This window comes from Pygoscelis adeliae, unplaced genomic scaffold (assembly GCF_000699105.1).
Source record: "Pygoscelis adeliae isolate BGI_AS28 unplaced genomic scaffold, ASM69910v1 Scaffold67, whole genome shotgun sequence".
Taxonomy (NCBI): domain Eukaryota; kingdom Metazoa; phylum Chordata; class Aves; order Sphenisciformes; family Spheniscidae; genus Pygoscelis; species Pygoscelis adeliae.
In genome coordinates, this window is record NW_008825271.1 from 345,150 (window position 1) to 364,628 (window position 19,479).

Sequence of the window (19,479 nt, forward strand, 5' to 3'; positions counted from 1 at the left end):
CTTGAGTTTATCAACTGCAGAACCCAGCCTTAAGGCTCGTCTGAATTTTGGCTCTGAGTCCTGTTAACATGGACATCAAAATTACCCAGCAGGCCCTAGCCTCACCTGTGATGCTTGGGCAACCCTGTGGTTTTAAAAGGTTTAGGGAAAAACAAACATAGCCATCACTGAAATTCATCTATTGCTTTGTAACACCCACGTTCATTTGCAAAAATCCATAAAGTCATCCATTGAAGAGCTGGAAGCAGAACTGTAGTAACTGCTCATTGCCAACCTACAGCACCCAAAAAGATTTCTGAAGCACTGCAATATAGCAAGAGAGAGGTAAACAACCTTGAAAATCCTCCTTTCACGTCCCAAGCCGAGCGATCCCAATGCCTTTTGTCCTAAATGACTGAATTCACAGGGAGAGGTGAAAGAAATTCCTTTACAATGCACACTATAGCTGTGCAGATCTGTTTTATGAAATAAAGAGCTAAATAAGTTCTGTATTATAAAAGCAAAAACAACTTTCCAGGCTTTTTGGGTTTTGGTTTTTTGGGGGTTTTTTTATCCTTGTATTGCTCACTGATACTTTTTCCAGAGGTTTCATGGGTATCATGATCTCATGTAGCAGTAGAAATACACAATTCTTTATCTTTCTCACTTCCAAAGAATCATTAAGGCAGGAGTCTGGAGAAACAGTCCCCAAAAACAATATTTTAAATTGGTGGCAGCTCTTAGCTATTCAGCAACTTACAGATTTGTTTATGGAAGTGCATGCTAAGTTACTAAACTTGAAAATATATCCAAAAAGCAAGCATCTGGTTTCCATCTTTCCTCATGGGAACTAGGAAAGGACTTTAACTGAGAATAAAATGTTGGGGTGCAAAAGACCAAGATCTCAGGGAGGGAGGGACTCATACAAAGAAGAATTCCCTATGAAATGCATTTATTGTATAAGAAAACCCCACAAACTATCAGTAACCTAAAATTGCATGTTACAAAAAGAAAAAAGAAAAAATTCCCCCCAGAATTTTAAGCTATGTCTAATATTAAAAATGAGCAAATACACCAAAATTATATTTTTATTTCACAATTTAAAAATTATAACCTCCATAATAAACAGCGAGACTTGTTTACAGAACTAATTAATTTTAAAGACATATACCTGAAAATACTTGACAACACATGCAAATGTTAGCCACCTACTACTGTACATGGCTGGCAAGCACAATTTTATCTATTTCTATTTAAGCAAAGTGGACTTGCAATTGTGACAGCTGTAATTTCAGTTCCTTCCAGGGACAGAGAACAATTCCATATTTAAAAACCCAACATGTGATATTGCCTTACACAGGAAAAAAGGGACCTTTTATTCTCCCTTCAAATATTTTCCAACATTCATTTACAAGTTACAAAACATCTAAATTGGTTTTCCACAAAAGGTATGTGCACATCTGCCTCCATAAATATACTGCTTTAAACCGGTAAGTAAAGCTTTTGAAGGCATTGCTTTAAATATCCCTTCCACCCTCCCAGACAAGCTACTTCTTGCCCTTTATTTTGTTTCTCTTAATTTTATTTTTTCCACTTTGCACATAAAGCATAGAAGTCAAGTGAAAACCTGACCAGCAGTACAAAAGCATAACAAGTTAAAATATTTATAATAAGGAAGCTAATAACAAAGAATTTCCTCTCTCGCCTTTGCCACGTAGACTCACAAAGTTTCCTTCGTAGCTTTTAAAAGGCAGGCTGTCACCATGCCTCGGCCAACGTGCAAACTGGGATGCTGGAGCCCATCAACCTCAGATGGGACCCACTTGGGTTCACTGGCCTACTAATCTCTAGGGTGTACCACTGCTTTTTTACCAACTATCATTTTGATCCTCACAAAAAAAATCCCAAAAAACTAAAAAGCCAGAGCAAACCCCTGTTTCTTTTTCAAATAACTACTGATTATTTTGGCTAGTCTCTCCCTAGCAAACAGCACAGCTAGCCCCGTCTCTTACGTGCCGTGAGGCTGGTGGCGTGCCCAGCCATTTTTCCCCATATTGTCATTATTTTCACATTACACTTGTCTGCTCCACTATATTAATTTCCATATATTCCACATGAATCTGTGTCAAATTATAACTGATCAAGAGTAAAGCAGGCATCCGCAGATGAATGCACAGTACTACTTACAATTTATCATGAATAAAGGTCACTTGGTGCTACCACCAAAAACGTACCAAACTGGACTTACAAAATATATTCTGGTTCCTACAACTAATTTGATCAAACTGAGTTCTTTGACACCTTTCATAAAACAGCACATGAACACGGTCACAGTGCAAAAGCCATAACACTCTTCCAATTTTCTTGGACCTCAAAGTAACACCACTAGCCAACTGATCATTGTGTTCCTTTAAAGCAGCAGCAAACTAGGGCAGTATCGAAGAATTTATATATGCTTTCAAGACTAACCTCAACATTCTTGCATTGTAGGTCAAGCTATTAGTAGTCTGTGTGGAAGTAAATAAAAGCTCAGGGAAGTGTAAAAAACCCTAAAGATAATTAAAAGCAGTAAAAAAAATTAGATAAGTCTTAGATTTTCCTATCTATGGCAACAACTCATATTTTGAAGGCCAACATAGTTTCACATTGATAGCATCTCTAACTTTGCACATGAACAATAACAGCTCAAAATATTTAATTTAGTTTAGTTTGGTTTTGGGAGAAGAGGCAAGATCAGAAGTATATAATTATGGAGATCCCTCAATAGTAAAATGGCTTATCTTGCCACCCTGTTTATAGTCTCAAGCCGTCCTTCCCATGGGCAGCCAGCATCTGCAGTTAGCGTGAGCCAGTCTGACTCCAAGAAGCACTTTCTTCCAGGATAAAAAGAACAAATAAACAACTGAAACAAATCTCCTGCTAAACAGCAATAGGAGCAAGGAAGTTTTCACGGCAGAGGAGCCAGGAGAGCACTGTCTATGGCTTTGGTTTCATGGGATCTGGGCAGAATTAGAAACAGCTGAGACCATGGGACTGCAGACCAGCAAAGCTGCAAGACAGGACATCTGTCCCACCCCCAGATGCTGGGACCAAGGCTATTCCTTTGATCTCTGCTAGTCTGATCCTGACTTAGCCTTCAGCTGTCAGGTAGCTGACGCTGGTGAGTCAGATGCTACGCTGAGTAGGAAGGGTGAGAACAGAAGGGGACCGGGCTAACTCATGATTAATTCCGATTTTCAAACCACTCATCCCTGCACCCAACCAGAAGCAGCCTCAGACAAGTGATTGCCTAACCACGACACACCTGCTATTCCTTTCCTATATCTGATATTAACCCTGCCCATCAATTTATGGTGACAGGAGAAAGTGGGCCAAACCCCCACACTCCCAGCTGCCTGCTGGAGTGACTCAGTGGGCTCCTGGAAAGTGCATTTCTAAACAACCTGCCTGCCTTGTTGGGAGACAGAAAAGCAAGCGACATACTAGATACAACGCGTGATTCTTCTGATGAGCTGGTATAATACCTCTGTTTCATCAAGAAACTTTTAATGCCAACTTTACAAGTTTCACTCGAGAAGATGCCCTAGGCATGAACCACGCCACAAGATACTCCTTTCCTCAGAGGCTGAGCAAAGGGAATCCCTTATTAAGGGTAGCTAAGGACCAAAGTACAGAAGGACAACAGGAAAAAACAAGAAACAACAAGAAGGGCTGAACTGTAGCCTCTTAGAAAAGAAAGCACCCACAAAACCATTCAACCACACGTCACTTAGGGCTGGGAACAAGCACCACCACACCGGAGAGATGGACGTTTGTCAGACCTACAACCATGTCATCTCTTTTATTCTTATACCAATGAACTCTCAGAGAGGTGGTCCTTTCATTAAGGGCAGGATAATTTGCCAGAAAAGGTAGTAACTGGTGAAGAGATACTGTTATGGGCCTCCACCAACACTCATCAAGGAACTTTGCACTGCTGAAGGTAGACACAAACAGCAATCACAGGGTGCAACTGCTGCTGTTTTCTTTGATAACAAGAAAAGATGGTTCTCATTATGTGATGGCTTCAGAGGCCAATCCTCCTCCAAGACGCTCACTCACATCATATTAAATAAAAATAGCAGTCTTCTAATAAAAGCCAATATTTAGCCCTGGGAGACTTTTGAGAGCTCGAAGGAATTTCTTGTTTGTGCTGCTGTTCTTCCTGCTTCAGTTCCAATAACCCACATGTGAGCGTCCTGCTCCCTTCTTCCAACCCCTCCCAAAACATAGTCCCAGGCTAACAGCGGTATGCTGAGATTCAATAAACTGTATCTTTCAGGAATGGGGAGGCTGGATCAAGCTGTAACTTCTACAGTAGATGCTGCAACTAGCAAAGGGAGGCAGCTACTTTGTGAAATGGTAGTATCGCTTTGGGGAACATCTCTCTGTGACTCTGAGCTGCAGTATTTTCATCCATATACCTCAGGGGTTAACTGTTTAAATCCATCATTCTGTTTGCTACTAAAAATGACGATGTAGGACTTGACCCAAAAAAAGAAGTGCCCCTAGTCAGTCAGGGGAGGGGGAGGGGAAAAAGAGCCTGGATAAGACCTGTTTTTAATTAAACAAGTGTTAACAAAACTGAATCTCAAAAGGAAGAGGAACTAGACTTCATTCGGTGTAGAGCAGGTGACAGAAGGTTGGAGAAGGTCTTTGTTTACTCACATAATTAACATCTAATAAGTTTTCTAAAATGCTATAAACCAAGACACATTTCAGGCTACAGCAGCATATCTTTCAATCGTGGCCGCTTAACTCCATGCACTTTGCCAAACCACTTACACATTTTTATCCTCCGAACAACTGTTACGATGATGATTAATTCTTTTTAAAAAAAAAAAAGAAAAAGGTATCTTACCTTTGCAGAGTCATGTTCAAATTGCCTGTACACGCCTTGATCTTGTTTTGTGCTTCTAGATGAGTCATCCCGTCCGTGCTTATCCCATCAATGGTGAGAACCACATCACCTATCCCCACGTGTGCTCGAGCTGCCTTGCCACCGTCATTAAGCTGAAATATCACAAGAATGGTAAATGAGAAATTTGGATGGTTTAAGTTTATATTCTCTGAACACAGGACCATATTCACAGAAAGAAAAATATATATCTATTTTCTCCTTTGCGAGTATGTCCCTGTGAAAGTCGCTGCACTATCTTTCTTTCTGATGAAGCAATATTTATAGGTTCTTGTTCTTATTTCACTTGAATGACAGGAAAAGTATTGCACAGTATTGCCTATTTTTCAAAATCAAACTCCACTTCTACTTTACCGGCTGGAAGCTGTGCACATTCACCAAAAGACACAAGCAGGGATAGGCACATAGAATTTCCTGGATGCCAAGTTCCAGCCTCTTCTCTCTTCAGATATTAAATTTTTCTCACAAGAGGAGAGAGGAAGGCTGTAAACCAGCTTTTTCCATACTAGTTTTTCCATCTCAATCTCTTCAAAGTTTATGTATTTGTCAATGACTGGTCACATGCATGGAAGACTTAATTAATAGTGAAGCTGATTTTCCCCATTGATAGTGAAGCTGACTTTTCCCCAGCTGCAACTACTAGAAAGTCAAAAGTTCAACATCACAGACAGACCTGTTACAGGACTTTGTTTTGCCTTTCTCTCAGTAGGTTTATAGCCCCCAGTGACCTGCAGTATATTCAGACCAGAATAAGAAAGGCCTCTTGACCAGCCTGCCTCTTTGATCAAGGTCACTGCCGAAGTTCAGCTCAACTGCCTTTGGTCCACTTGAATGAAATAAGTCTTGCAACAGAAACCTTTGTAAAGTTCACATTATTGACCTTGATTGAACAATAAATTAATCTTTTCATCTGATGCCACTGAATTTCAACGAGCTTCATTCCCAAGAACAGAAACAGAAATAAAGCAACACATGGTAAGATTTATGCACTGATTTATATCACAGGTCCTCAATCTGCTCATCATTTTATAGCCGGCTGCAAAGAGCAGTCCTGGACGGTGCAAATTCCCTCTTTGTTTCCAGATGTATTTCCTATCTTACAACAGAGAAGTTGTAGCTGTTTGTGCTGCGCATACAAAACCTCACAACTCTCCCTTGCCTGCAAGCACAAGTCTGTTCCTTGAAGAAAGCGCTACAAACAGCAGAATTACTTCATCTTTATTCCCAAAAGTGGAATTCACCTTGGGCCATGGTCATGCTCTAGTAGGCGTCTTCTCAAAGGGAGGCAAAAGGAAGGCTTTCATCTCTTTTGGTTTTTAACTGCCTCTGTTTTAGTTCATTCAGTAGGGACCAAGAAGTTTTGGTTCCTTGTGGTTCCTTTTGACAATGACCAACCGCAAAGTACAGCCACCAGTCTCCACACCATTCATTTCTCCAACAGAAGTGAGGCTAGGTCTTGAAAACTGTCTATGGCAAAGCGGTAGAAATACGTGAAATACTAGGGACTCAGTCTTTGCATTTGTGTATGAACAGTCACTTGTCTGTAAACCTGTGGAAAGTGTCCCATCAGCCTACCTGATACGGTTAAGGCTTTCCTAAAAATCTCAGAGACTGTAATACATGACAGCTGTGACATGCATATTGGACAGCATCTGAAGATAAATACTTTAACAGAGGAAAAAGTATTGCCTAATGCTGCAAGATAAACGCAAATGCAATACTCCAAAAATGTGTAATTTGACAGACTGAAAGCAGGAAATTTCACATTCAGTGGATCATGGCTGGCATTTTTCAACATCAGTTTATGTCCCACAGACATCTGAGTAGCAATCTTCAGCAACTAAAAACAATAGCCAAAAATTCAAACAAAACCAGAAAAATCCTTCCATTTGGTGTTAATCCTATGCTATCAAATACATTTTTCTGGTGAAAGGGGAAGCCTGAAGTGTAGGAAGACTTGCCATCTCTCAGATTCAGAATAGCGGCCAGTCCCTCAGCATCACAGGTCAACAGAGCAATTTTACCCAGAGTTGAAACCGAAGGGTGCTAACAAGGGAAAGTTAGCAGCGCAAGTCCCATGCAATGAAGAAAAGTAGACGGTAAAGGAAAAAGGAGATGCACTGATTTCAGAAAAGCTTCTTGACTTGCTAAATTCATCAGAATTACAACTTGTATGGTGCATCCTTTTACAAAAGGCTTCAACAACGAAGCCAAAATTCCTCCAAAATTTGGTGTTCATACCTACATTGTGAGCTAAGAGATCCTGTTACTATAAAACACAGATCAGGGAACCCTACAAGCATATAGAAAGCTATGACCAACACAGTTATTTATAGGGAAGCTCCTCAAACCTTTGGAAGGGTGGAACCTGCCATCAACAGATGCCTAAACTGATACGTTATGGCATGCTGACATTTGTCAGCAAGGTCTGGAAAAGGTAAAGGAACGCAAGGGCGCTAAAAGCTAAAGGTCAAATGGATCACTGTGCTTTGTGATTGGACTGAAGTGAATAAAATCTAGCTTTCTCCAAACGTACACAAATGCGCATGATGTTCACGCATCATAATTCGTGATGTAAAAAAGCAACTTACATTCAGCAGTAAGACTTCAAAAGCAGGCTTCAGGATTAATATTTTCGGGGGGTGGGGGGGGCCTTACCATTCAAAGAAGTGTAAAATAAAACAAATTATTAAAAAAAAACCCAAACACTTGTTTGATTCCTGTAGCCAACACACAACAACCCACAACTAATTGCCTGACTTTCAGGAGGTCACTCAAACTCTTGCTTACTGGGGATGAAACTCTTTGCAAGCGCACATGGGAGACAGTTGTAAAACCATTTCATCAAAACCCCAGGCTGAAAATGCCTGAAAAATATGGCTGGAAAGTGCACCCTGGAGATGGGGAAAAAAGCAGACAGGTCCCGAGAAGTGTGACAAGCCCCTGGCTATGTCCACGAGACCTGCCATGCAGGCAGGGGACTGAATCTGCCTTACAGGTGAGGCTGTCACAGGCACACCCGAACGAACAAATTACTGGAGAAGAGTCTGAAGAGCTGCACATGCAGAGCGATGCCAGAGCAGTAATCTCCTTATCTAGATACATTGGATAAGACTTCCAAGTAACACCTACTGAGTTCAGATAAGAGATCTGAGTAACCAAGAGAAGTGAGGTTGGTACTTCTAGGAAATCTCAGCCAGAGCACAAGTCTTTCCTGAGAGTACTGGCCAGCATCCTTGGTTTGTGAAGTGCCTATAATGAAGTGCTACTGAAACTACAGTGCAGAGTTTTACCACTGATGCAAGAATCAAAACTAAAAGAAAGGTTCCCCATATTCCTTAGCACAATGGAAACTAACTCAATTTATTGCATTTTTTCCACCCAGATTCTGAACAATCCAACAGATGCAGAAGATATAAAAAGATGTAGGTGCCAAGATATAGGATATTTTGGAGTGTTATTTATAAATCATTACTTCTTTTGTACAGCTTTTTTTTGTCCTGCATGAGCGATTTTGTTCTTAAACTGCAAGTTTAGCCTTAGCTTAGTAAAATTATTTGGCATCAGTCACAGAACCACAGTATTACCTATGCTTAAATACCAAAAGACTAGTAAACCGATGGGCAAAAGCAAAAAACTCCTAATGCTGAAAACCTAGTAGGAAAAATGCATATCCTTAAAACACACCTTTATTAAACGTACACATGCAAACAAATGGAATCGATGCAACAAGACATATGCATGGAAGAGCATGGCATTAATATTATAAAACAGGCTACTTATGAATCAAACTAACTTCTAAGCGCCACAAACATTCTTGAAATCCTTGATGGATCTGTTTTAATTCTCTATTTACAGTATGAGGTAAGTTTTTAAAATCAAGCATGAATTACAGCTCCAACAAAATAGGGAGTTTTTTGACGTTACAAAGCAGATTTAAACCTATGAAATTGCCAAACCAGAAATGTTTCCTCCTACTTAGTTCCATGTCTCTATACTCTGGGAAGCTCATTTGGAGACAGAGGGGGAGGCGAGCAGAAGAGACATTTCATGATCAGGCACCTGCTGAGGCCAATCACTCCTGCAGCCCCCAGCAGCAAACCTCTTGTCGGCCCCGCAGCAGCAATCAGCTTCATGGCCGAAAGCCAAAAGCCAGCCTATGCCATCCAGAGATGCTCAGGACACTTTCTAATAAACATAAATAAAATCACCCATCTAATACAAGATTTTGGTTTTGTTTGACCAAAAAAAAAAAAATTTTTTTTTTCTTGTTGTTTTAAACATCAGGATTCCAAAACTGCAAATATAGTTCTAAAATACGTTCCAAACAGAGACAAAACAGAAGTAAACCAGTTCTTGATCCATGATCGACTTCAAAAGCAACACTATAGAAAGTAATCTCAACATAGGTCTACGCCTCAGGTTTTTAAAAGCAAACAGCCCAAAACACACTGGACTACAACTGTTTTCTTGAGCTAAAATTTAGCCAGCCTATTATTTTGTTTGCAGTAACCAACATTAAAAAAAAAAAGCAAGAAAAACAGCTTTTTTACTTTTAGTCTCCAGCTTTAATGAGATATTTTAAAAGATCCTTTCCAGGAAAATTGCATGTGTGCACATACATGTGCATCTATCTCTGAATCAATGTAGTTTGTAGCTTAATTCATTTCTAATTAACATATAACCATTTATTTTTCCTCACATGACTAAGTAGTAAACTTGACAAGCATCTCTTCTTTGAACCATCATTATTTAGCTTTTATGCAGTAATAAATGAAACACTTAAATTGCAGTTACTCATAAGACAAAGGTCTATTTGACTAGAGATGGAAGCTGCCTTTTATCTTTTCCACGCCGCCTGCCTTTAATCAATCCTAGCTGCAACCGGCTCGTGTGATAGTGCATCACAACCACTCTCCCACGGAAACTATTTCATAGTCTGACAGTAAATAACGGTCCCCCCCATCACACAAACATTCTTCAATGTCATCTGCAACTTTTTCTCAGAATGTAACGCGTCGCTCCCAAATTAAATCTCCCTGGGCTATCTGAAATCCCTCCAACTTGATTTTTACCCCTCAAGCATTTCTGATACGCAGTCGGCTACAGCAGTTCAGTTTAAAAGACATGCATAATCAAAGCAGAAGTCAACCAGACAATGATCTTTGTATCATTACCACTCTTGCTTCTCTTTCCGTCTACATCCTTCCCTATATTAAGGTATTTTAAATAATTAAAAAAAACAAAACACAACAAACACCCATAGAGAAAGAATATTACAGAACTTTGCAGAATCACAAAATAAACAATCAGGCAACCTCCCTTTCATCAAAAAGCATTCTGCCTTTTCACACAGACATTCAAACCACAGGGGCTTTATCTTCCTGCTATAATACACTTTCTGCTAATATTTACACTCATTACCTGTTACTACCTTGTTTCCCCCTAGCCTCATTTCACCTGACCAAAGTACCACCCTGCACCAGGAGCCAGTATTTTAACAGCATGCTCTCAAACATTCAGAGCGCTCAAGGTATGCTAGAAAGCACCCTGTTGGTGAATCGCTGCAAGCTTGGAGAAGCAGCCCTTCCTGTATTTTTGGAGAACCCAACTTTGCCCCAAAACAGGGGCGGGGGGAACACTTACGCTCTGTAGCTGCACCAGCTCCCTCAGACAAATTGTGTGCATCCAGCCCGATGCCTGATGGGTGGCCCCAGCACAATGCAACCCGCAGGGGCGGCAGCAGCGCTCAGCTCCAGCATGCCCCACCTAACGGGGCAGCTCACCAAAGCCCTTCCTCACCTCTTTCCCTGCCAGGAAGGAAGCAAAAACCCAACTTATACTCTGGACTCCCAAGAGGTTTGGGACACTTGGGATCTAGCTTACCCACTTCTGCGTGAAAAAAAGAGCCATGGGAGCACCTGCTCTTTGTGGCAAATAAGCTTCCTCTGCACTCAATGGAAACTGAGAGCTGTATCATATTCCTCACAGCCTTTACTACAGCAATATTTTTCACATAGCCAACAGACTAGGCAGCCAGCCTCGATACTTGCTTCCAAATCAAGAACATACATGCCAATTTTAAAGTCCAGAACAAATTTATACAGCTGAGTTATAAGAACACTAATGTAGGGTTTGCAGTGGAAACCGCTGACACAACCAGCTATAAAAGGGGTTATGAGGCAGTCCTGCAAATAAGCTGAAGGTTTTACCCAAACCAAGCAGGGATTAAAATTAGCTTAGGTCAAAAAAACCCTTTTCATTAACAGAGTATTCTGCTACCTATCACCACCAGGAAACCCTGCCCTCACCTCGCTCCACAAGGCCATACTCCCGCGTGCTCCTGTAAGTTTTCATTTCCCTCCTTTTTCTCTCCGTAACTTTAAAGTTGCTTTCAGACTGATCCATAAAGCTGTCATCTAAGGTGTGCACAGCACGCCAATAATCATTAACGATAACATGTAAGGTAAAAAAGTAAAAGGCAAAGTACCAACCCACCATACTTCTCGGTCTGGCTGTGGACCCCAACAGCAGACACCACCCAGCCCTGGCCAGAAGGCTACCTGCGACTCCCTGCCTGTCTTCCCAGGTCCTCCAGCTTTGCTTCATCCCTTTCCTTCCACACACAGCAGCTCCCTTGCTGCGGTGCGGTAGTGGCTTGGCTGCAGCAGACCCAAACCAGCTCTTTGACTCATCGCAGCTCATGGGAGAAGGATAGGGAGAGGCCACAGGCATTCAGCCATTTTGCCAGTGAAGAACCCACAAAACCATCTCTTGCATTTCATTCTCAGTTCTGCTACTTATCCTCAGCAGTATCCCCGACAACAATATACATTTTAATGTGATTGTGCTGTGTATCCCTGTAGTCCCACATTCAGAAATTATGTCAAACAAAACGTAACACATGAGTTTTCCCTCTACACAAACGTGGCTGAGCATGCCTGTGGGTTCACAGGTTTTAGGAAAAAACCACATGGTTTCAACCCTCTCTCTTTTCTTCTTAACATTTTTCTCTTACTGTATTTCAGCCCTTAATATTTATCTAATGCCCTCCACAAAGGAAAAAAAATTAACTTGCTTTTGCACTTTAAATAAACTGTTACATACATACACACATCCATCCCTGCATGCACTAAACATGGAGCTATGCACCTACAGAGGAGCACAAGAGGACACCAGCTGCTAAAAACAGAAGAGGCACCACAGTGTTAATTACTCTTACACACAATTGGGTTGATGCAGAAAAGGATCCAAAAATATAAATTAAGTTTACAAAATAGGGTAACTGCACAATGCATAGGCCTTCTGGATACATGCTCTTTTATTTTTCAATCAGCTAACGCTAAACAGATCAGCTTCAATGCCAGGGGAGCGAAGCAGAAGCAGCAGCCCTCAGCTTCCCTTGCTTGCCCCAGAACAGGTTGTTAAAAAGCAGGAACAGTTTCCACATGCCGATGCCAGAAGGGTTATTAGCTGATGCCATCTCCCACTTGTCGTGGCTTGACTGGTCGTGGTTTCCTTGCAGCTCTACACTTCCATGAGCAGGTTTCACCTCTGCTACCTCTCCCCCTTCCCTTATGGCAGCCCAGCCGCTGCAGGACGTAAGGAAGCAGAGGCAAACAACTTCACAAAAGGTGCCTTCAGCTTTAATTTTTGACATAACACCAATGCAGCATCATCACTGCAAATTCAGTAGCAGTTATTAGAAAGGATGAACCCTGCTTTTGAACTTGCCCATATGAAATGGAAGCAGTTAACTACACACACAGCAATAAATTCTGATACATTTCATGTATTTTACATGTAGCTTAAACTTTTTTCATGTACTGACATACAAGTTAAAACTGGAATTCAAAGGATTATTAAAATGAGTCAAAATTCACACTCACCTCGCATGAGGAATAAAGAAACTACTCTGTGCAAGTGTACCTCTAATGGCATCTAACAAGACTAAACATGCGGTCTTGCTTTTCCACACCACTTGAAGCATTGAAGAGAGCAAAGAGATAAAAGGATTGTCACCAAGATGGGATGGGCAATACCTATGGGTCCCCTGAATAACAGGAGACAACTAATGTTCTGATTTGGAGAAGAAATAGTGTCACAATGTCAAAAAACAAGTTGTCAAAAGGACTAAGGCAAAATAATTCAGACATCGTGGCTAAAATCATATTTGCAAGAAGAATGTGGGCAATTCAAGAAAATACATACTTTCCAAATACTTCAGTGATGGAAAACGATTTACAGTCAAGTGTCAGAATGTCTGCAGATATTTAAGACCCTAAATTAGTACCTTTCACTAAGCCTTCTCTCAAGGAGCTCAGTCATGTTCTCATGCTGCCGGCGTGCCTGAGAGCCCTATTTATTTTAACTGGCTGTCTTCTCTCTGAAGATTATTCTTCTGTTCGGAGAGTTTACAGAACTAATCCAGATTTTGCCCAGGGAGACAATATGCCAGTGGTTAAAAATTACTGCCTACTTAATTTCTCGGAGAGACAGAAAGCGGAAGTGGAATGAAAATGTAGCTAGAAACACAACGTAAACGTTGTACGGCTGCTTTAGCTTTTGGGAGCTGCAAGTCTGTAGAGTCTCTCTTCCGGTTATAGGGTTGGGGTTTTTTGGATGGCCAACACAAATTAACTCCACAACCAAAGCATGCAAATAGTTGAGACTGCTGAGGAGGCATCACCATAGGAGCCGGGCAGTTTGCATCAGAACAGAAGTTTAAGAGCCTGTCTCTTTTGGAATAAACAGTTTGGAAAGTTACTTAGTAAGTTGTATTGCTGGGGCCTCCTGAACTGACCCAAAACAAACAAGAGTTAGTTTTCTCTAATGGAGCTTAAGTGTGAAGTGGCAAAAGGGACTGAGCTCAGCTTCTTCCAAAGAAGAAATTCATTTCCATACTGTAAAGGCCATACATATGCAGATATCTGCAGTGCATATAATGGTGTACTTCCTCCCTTCCCAAACAGGATTATTTTTATTCATTTATAGATAATAAAGTTAATTCCACTAACTGAACATCCATCTCCTTAATAACCTTAGTAGCCCAATATGTGTCATCTTGTTTTCATAAGGTTTGCATGGTCTATGATATAGTCCCTCTTAATGGGACATGCCTTTCCTGCATCAAACGCAATGCAATCACCCCATTCTTTCCAGAACATCCAATTTAGGAATACAAATAGAATAATATGTTATCCTGTGTAATTTAAAGGTATTGATTTTTTTGCCTTGGAGTCCCTCTCACAGGATCAAGAGCAGCCTCGTATACGGCAGCAGTAAGAAGGAAATGCGACTAATGAAGCAATCCCACATGAAAGCAAAGCAGAGAGAGAGTTAAGTGGGGAAGCGTGAACCAAAAACTCATCTGACAAAAACTAACAGCCAGTGGCAAGAAAATGCTACTACAAATTGAATCCCTTGTGATGCACTAGCCATTGTTTCATTTTCTCCTATCCAGAAACAAACCAGGCATGCATAAACACATGGGAAACAACCCCCTTGCTTCAAAGAATTGAGATAATGATAAGTTGTACCACATAAGTAAAGAGGAAAATGGAGGCAAGTTCAGGCACTGCAAGTATTGCTTATTGGCACAAATCATCTGTCCAGGGAGCACAGCTCACCTGAATGCCATCCCAAACTGGCACTCTGCAAAAGCTGTAGCAAAAGTCCACTTTCAAGGTGAAACACAAGCGCAGCAATGAGAGCCCACCACATCCACGCCCCACAGAAAGTTTTGCCACATTTAGGAGTCACATATTTAAAAAAAAAAAAAAAAGAACAAATTCTGTTAGCATTATAACCGGCAGCTGAAAAGGCTGGGGACTCAGAGCTGCACTTCTGCCAGCTCTCCTTTGAGCATGCCGCTCACAGAGTGCAGAAGAAATGCATCAAGGTGCAGAAGCTCCTCCAACTCAACTGTGCTCCATCAATAAAGGCTTCACATCTTAAGTATAAAGGCACTAATGCTTATGGCATGTTCCTTTGGTAATGTGGAAGAAAAAGGGAACCTTAAACACGTGAAAGGTGACAACTCAGCTCAGATAAATAAGCATGCTCTGAAGTGCATGGAAAGTAACAATTAAACCAGTTATGGCTAATATACTGGTGTGCTGAGACCTACTCCAGATCCATGAAAGCACAGTCCTATATGTACGTGTCTTCATTTAATGCAATGGAGAGAGAACTCCTCAGGATTAGTCCAAGGCAAACTTCTAGCACAAAGAAATGAAACAGAAATAGGAGACATTAGTAAATCCTAGTGGATATCTTGCCTTTTATATGTCAAGGGAATATTACAGCAGACATTTATTTTAAGCCAGACAGTTATTGGCTAAAACCCCAAAGTATAAAATACTGCAGAAAAAAGTCCAATAAAAAAACCTCAGAAAACAAGAAACACATTTTAAAGGAGTTGCACATTGTTTAATAAATTCATACCAGCTGTTTATAGCTAAGACACAAAAATCTTTATCACAAGCTAATAAAGCTCATGATATAACAATTTCAGATTTAATTTTCCATTTCTAAATTACATATATACACACACCCCACACACCGTTTTAGTTTACTTGACTTTAAACATCACTTTTACACGATTTATTTATACAGTTCCAGGTGTGGGGTTTTTATATATGCATTTATTTATATATGTATTTAAAACACTGGATATATTACTATAGATGGTGTTATACACATATGTTCTTTAAGTAAATATTTACATATAAATATTTATTTTATGCACACACACATCTATATAAATAAAAAGGCATTTGTCCTCTCTGCTGGGGACCTGTATGAGAAGACCACATTAAAATTATCAGCATTTCTTTTAGGCAGCACATGACAAAAAGCACTTGTCCAGAGAAAATAGGAAGCTATTCAGGACAAATACTCTGACTGCTAAATGAAGATGTTCATTTTAAATAAATTCTCCTTACCATTCGATTGCCAAATGCATTGCAGACATTTAAGACTGAATATAAACCCACGCAAAACTTCCTTACTAAAGCTCCAGAGAGGAAAATGCTAGTGCACTTGTTGCCACTATGAACTTCACATAATTTCTTTCTGCTGTATTTTAACAGCCTTCCGAGTTTCACTGCTGAGAGTTGCACTGCAACAGCTAATCATAACCACCTAAAGTCTGAGTCATGCCGCAACATGGTTTTTCTTACTTGGACATCTGGAGATCCAAAAGTTACACACACAATTAAACAATGAATAAGGCTGGTTATCAAATAGCTCTGAAAAACCAATGAAGAATACTCAACCCTTCAAATTCACTCCCTGCAACAGTCTATCGCTTGCCCTCAGCATATCACTGTGCAGTGGAAAGTGTCCAGCCATTCAAAGCCTGGACTTGCAGAGGAATCCTGTAAAATAGAGCCTGGTAGTCACATTAGCTCTCTGGTGACTTTTTGGATTATTTTCTCTTTTTTTCGTCCCCTCTCCCCCCTCCCCCCCCCTTTTGTATGTCATGATCTCTGAGCTCTATACTACCAAAACTAATATCAGGACATTTCAAAATTAAGACGCAGAAAAAGAAATCCACCCTAAATATTCATTGTAAACTCTACTTCATTATCACATCTCAGGAAATAAAAATTTAAATCATTTACAGTCTTAATTTTTAGGACTAAAAACAAGACTGCTCTAGCATTCTGAGAAAAAAATCCAATATGCACTGCTGGTTACAGACAAAGCTAGGAAACAATTCCAGGTTAAACAGTGCAACACCAAAACCCAATATCCATTCATTTCTCCAACTTGATCCAAGACAGATGGTATGGAAAGCCTTCAGGTTGGGTTTGTTTGTTTTTATTATTGCTGATAACAGTACAAAATATTGATCACTTGCATAGGAGTCACTGGCCTCCATGTGATTTACACTCTTCTCATAACCTCTAAGATCTACACACAGCCTCTTGAATGCCTCCAAAGCTATTTAAGAATAAAAGCCTGACCACCACACAAGCAGGAGGCTTTTGATAAACATGATGATAGAGCCTACCTTCATGCCTGCTAAATCCATACCATTTCTTTTTAAGCATGTCACTTCAGGTTTTGTCACCGAGTAACCAACAAAAAAAGAATTTACTGTAGAAAGACTCATGCTAGATTTCAAGTAATTTCTAGAAGTAAATGTATTACTTCTAGAACTGCTGGAAACAACACTTTGGAAGAGTTTTATAAATAAGTAAATAAAAGTCAGTACTTAAATTGTTTTTTTCAGCTTGCTTTTGCTTGAGTGCTGCATCAACTATACCAAATGAAAAGCAAAGTTTCTGGCCATTATAATAATGTCCTTTTCAGCCACTATTTTGGCGACAGCCACGGTGAGTTATTCTTTCTGTCTCACGGTACTATCCCAAACGTTACTGAATTTTGTATGCCTCAAGTTTGTGTAAGCCACTCACGAGCAAGGCTCTGGTGAAAGCTGGGAGTGTGAGTGATTATGCAGCCTTTGGCAGAAGAAAGATGGGAAAGATATTTTCAGACTGAAAAGGTATTCAGAATAAATTGTCAGGGATGTTCACTGCTGACAGCTTATCCTCAAAAGAGATTCTCCACATCAGTCTGAATCGAACAAAAATTACACAACTAACACAGCCTCTCGAAAGCAGTGAAAATCTCTTCATCTACCTAGAAAAAAAGGAAGAGAGAATATCCAAGAAACATCTTGGAAAGCCGGGTAGGAGAGAACTGTCCTGGCAGGGTTCCTCTGCCTTCATGCTTCTTCCCACTTGGAAGCTTACCGCAGCTGGGGCTGCTGGCAAGGTCAGTACTGCCACACAGGAGATGTCAGCGCCTGTTGTCATCCAAGGTGGGGGGGACAGCAGAGCAAGCCTTCGCTGCAAGCCTCTGCAGCATCCGCTCCTTCCCCATAGCTAACGGCAAGATGCATTCATCAGCTGTGACTAACATTCAAACATTCAAAACCATGATTTAACAAGACACATAAGCATATAACTCACTTCAGTGGGACATAAGACTTCATTGAGCAGTGGCGCATTGAATGTTTGCAAAACAGCTCTTCAAGACAAAAGAAACCAACTTCTGGATGGGAGGGAGGAACCCAACTAAGCAAAACCACCCCCATATACTGAGGTGGGTTGGGGAATGCGAACAGTTTCCAAAATTGGTGAGGCTCCACCTTTAGTTTATGGGAACATAAAAAAACCGGTCATAATATTTCAGTCCTGTCTGTTCCGCACCCCCCCCCAAAAAAACCCCGAAACATCACCAGGCAGGATAAGATGCGTTATTCAAAGGCCATAACAGAATCAGGTTGGCCACCAGAATCAGAAGGGTGTGATGGCTTCCCACCCAAGACCACCACTCAATGCGCACTTTATCAATCACCAAACAGCAATAGCATCCCCAGTCCTGCTTCTGCAGGTGGAAGGCAGAAAAAACCAAACACATGGAAGCAGGATGTGAGACAATGCGCAGCCAGTGACCTTTGGCAAGCAATGTCCTCATGTCATATAAGCTGGTGACATCAATGGTCATGTCACTCCGATCCTAAAATGCACTGTTTGCATATTTACTGCCTGTTTAACAAACCAATTTTAGGGAAAAGCTTTTTCCTATAAATACATCATTTTTATTCAACCAATTTCTAAAAGCCACATGGGTTCAGTGGGACAATGAAAAAGGTACAGAAGGATCTGGGCTCTTCACAGAGCCATCCATCATGCCTTTCTTGAAATTAACAGCTTCAAACATTCCTCTCCGGCCACCTATTAGAAGGCATCAGATATCTTAAAATTACGCAGTCTACCAAAGGGAGGCCCTAGATTTACAGCACATGTCCCTGAGTGGCTCTTCCAGAGACTGAATGGTCTGAAAGCATTTCATACCTCTTGCTAGTGTTCAGTTACAGCCCATACCCCTAATACAGTAAAAGGTTTGCTTTTCCAGGGAGCAGAGGGATGTTTTCTCTGTCTTCTAAGGTGCTAGATTTAAATGGCAACATAGCACAATTATAGCATACTAAACATACTTTTGATGCTGAGAATATAGCATTTTCATACATTAACAAGAACAAGAGTGCACTGCGATAAGATTTTTCGAGAAAGTCATAAGCACTGACATGGCTACAAAACAATATTATCCTTACTGGATTTTCATAGTGAAATTATTTTAATATGCATAATTTCTCACTTTGAAGTTTCATTTCACTCACATAAAGTACTTCAAGCTAAACTGGAATGATCACATGCAAGCTAAACTCCTATTAATATCAGTAGGAGTCTTCCAATTGGTTAGAAAGAGCAATGAATCCTAAACGAGAGGCCTGCAATATTGTTGGAGATGCTTTTTCTTTGTCCTCCAGCTTTCCAATAAGATTGTCCTTAAACCTCTTCAGGCAGTAACTGGAGAAGGATGTAATACTTTTTTATATACCACAATATTCTGATCTCTGCACTATGCTATAAGTAACCAATGCAAACAAGAATCACCTAGGCATGAGAACTGAAGGAGACATCTTCTGCAATCTCTTCTTGACCAAAACCAAAGAACACACCAAC

The 19,479-nt window shown here is 40.6% G+C and overlaps 1 protein-coding gene across 2 annotated transcripts in view; it reads right to left on the reverse strand.

Annotated features, from left to right (window-relative positions):
• Positions 1-19,479, reverse strand: part of PDLIM5 (PDZ and LIM domain 5) — an 84,877-nt gene that overhangs the window by 38,250 nt on the left and 27,148 nt on the right. For both annotated transcript variants that reach the window (XM_009329755.1, XM_009329754.1), the window contains exon 3: positions 4,880-5,031. In XM_009329755.1, the coding sequence (XP_009328030.1) occupies positions 4,880-5,031 (152 nt within the window). The remainder of the gene's footprint in view (positions 1-4,879; positions 5,032-19,479) is intronic.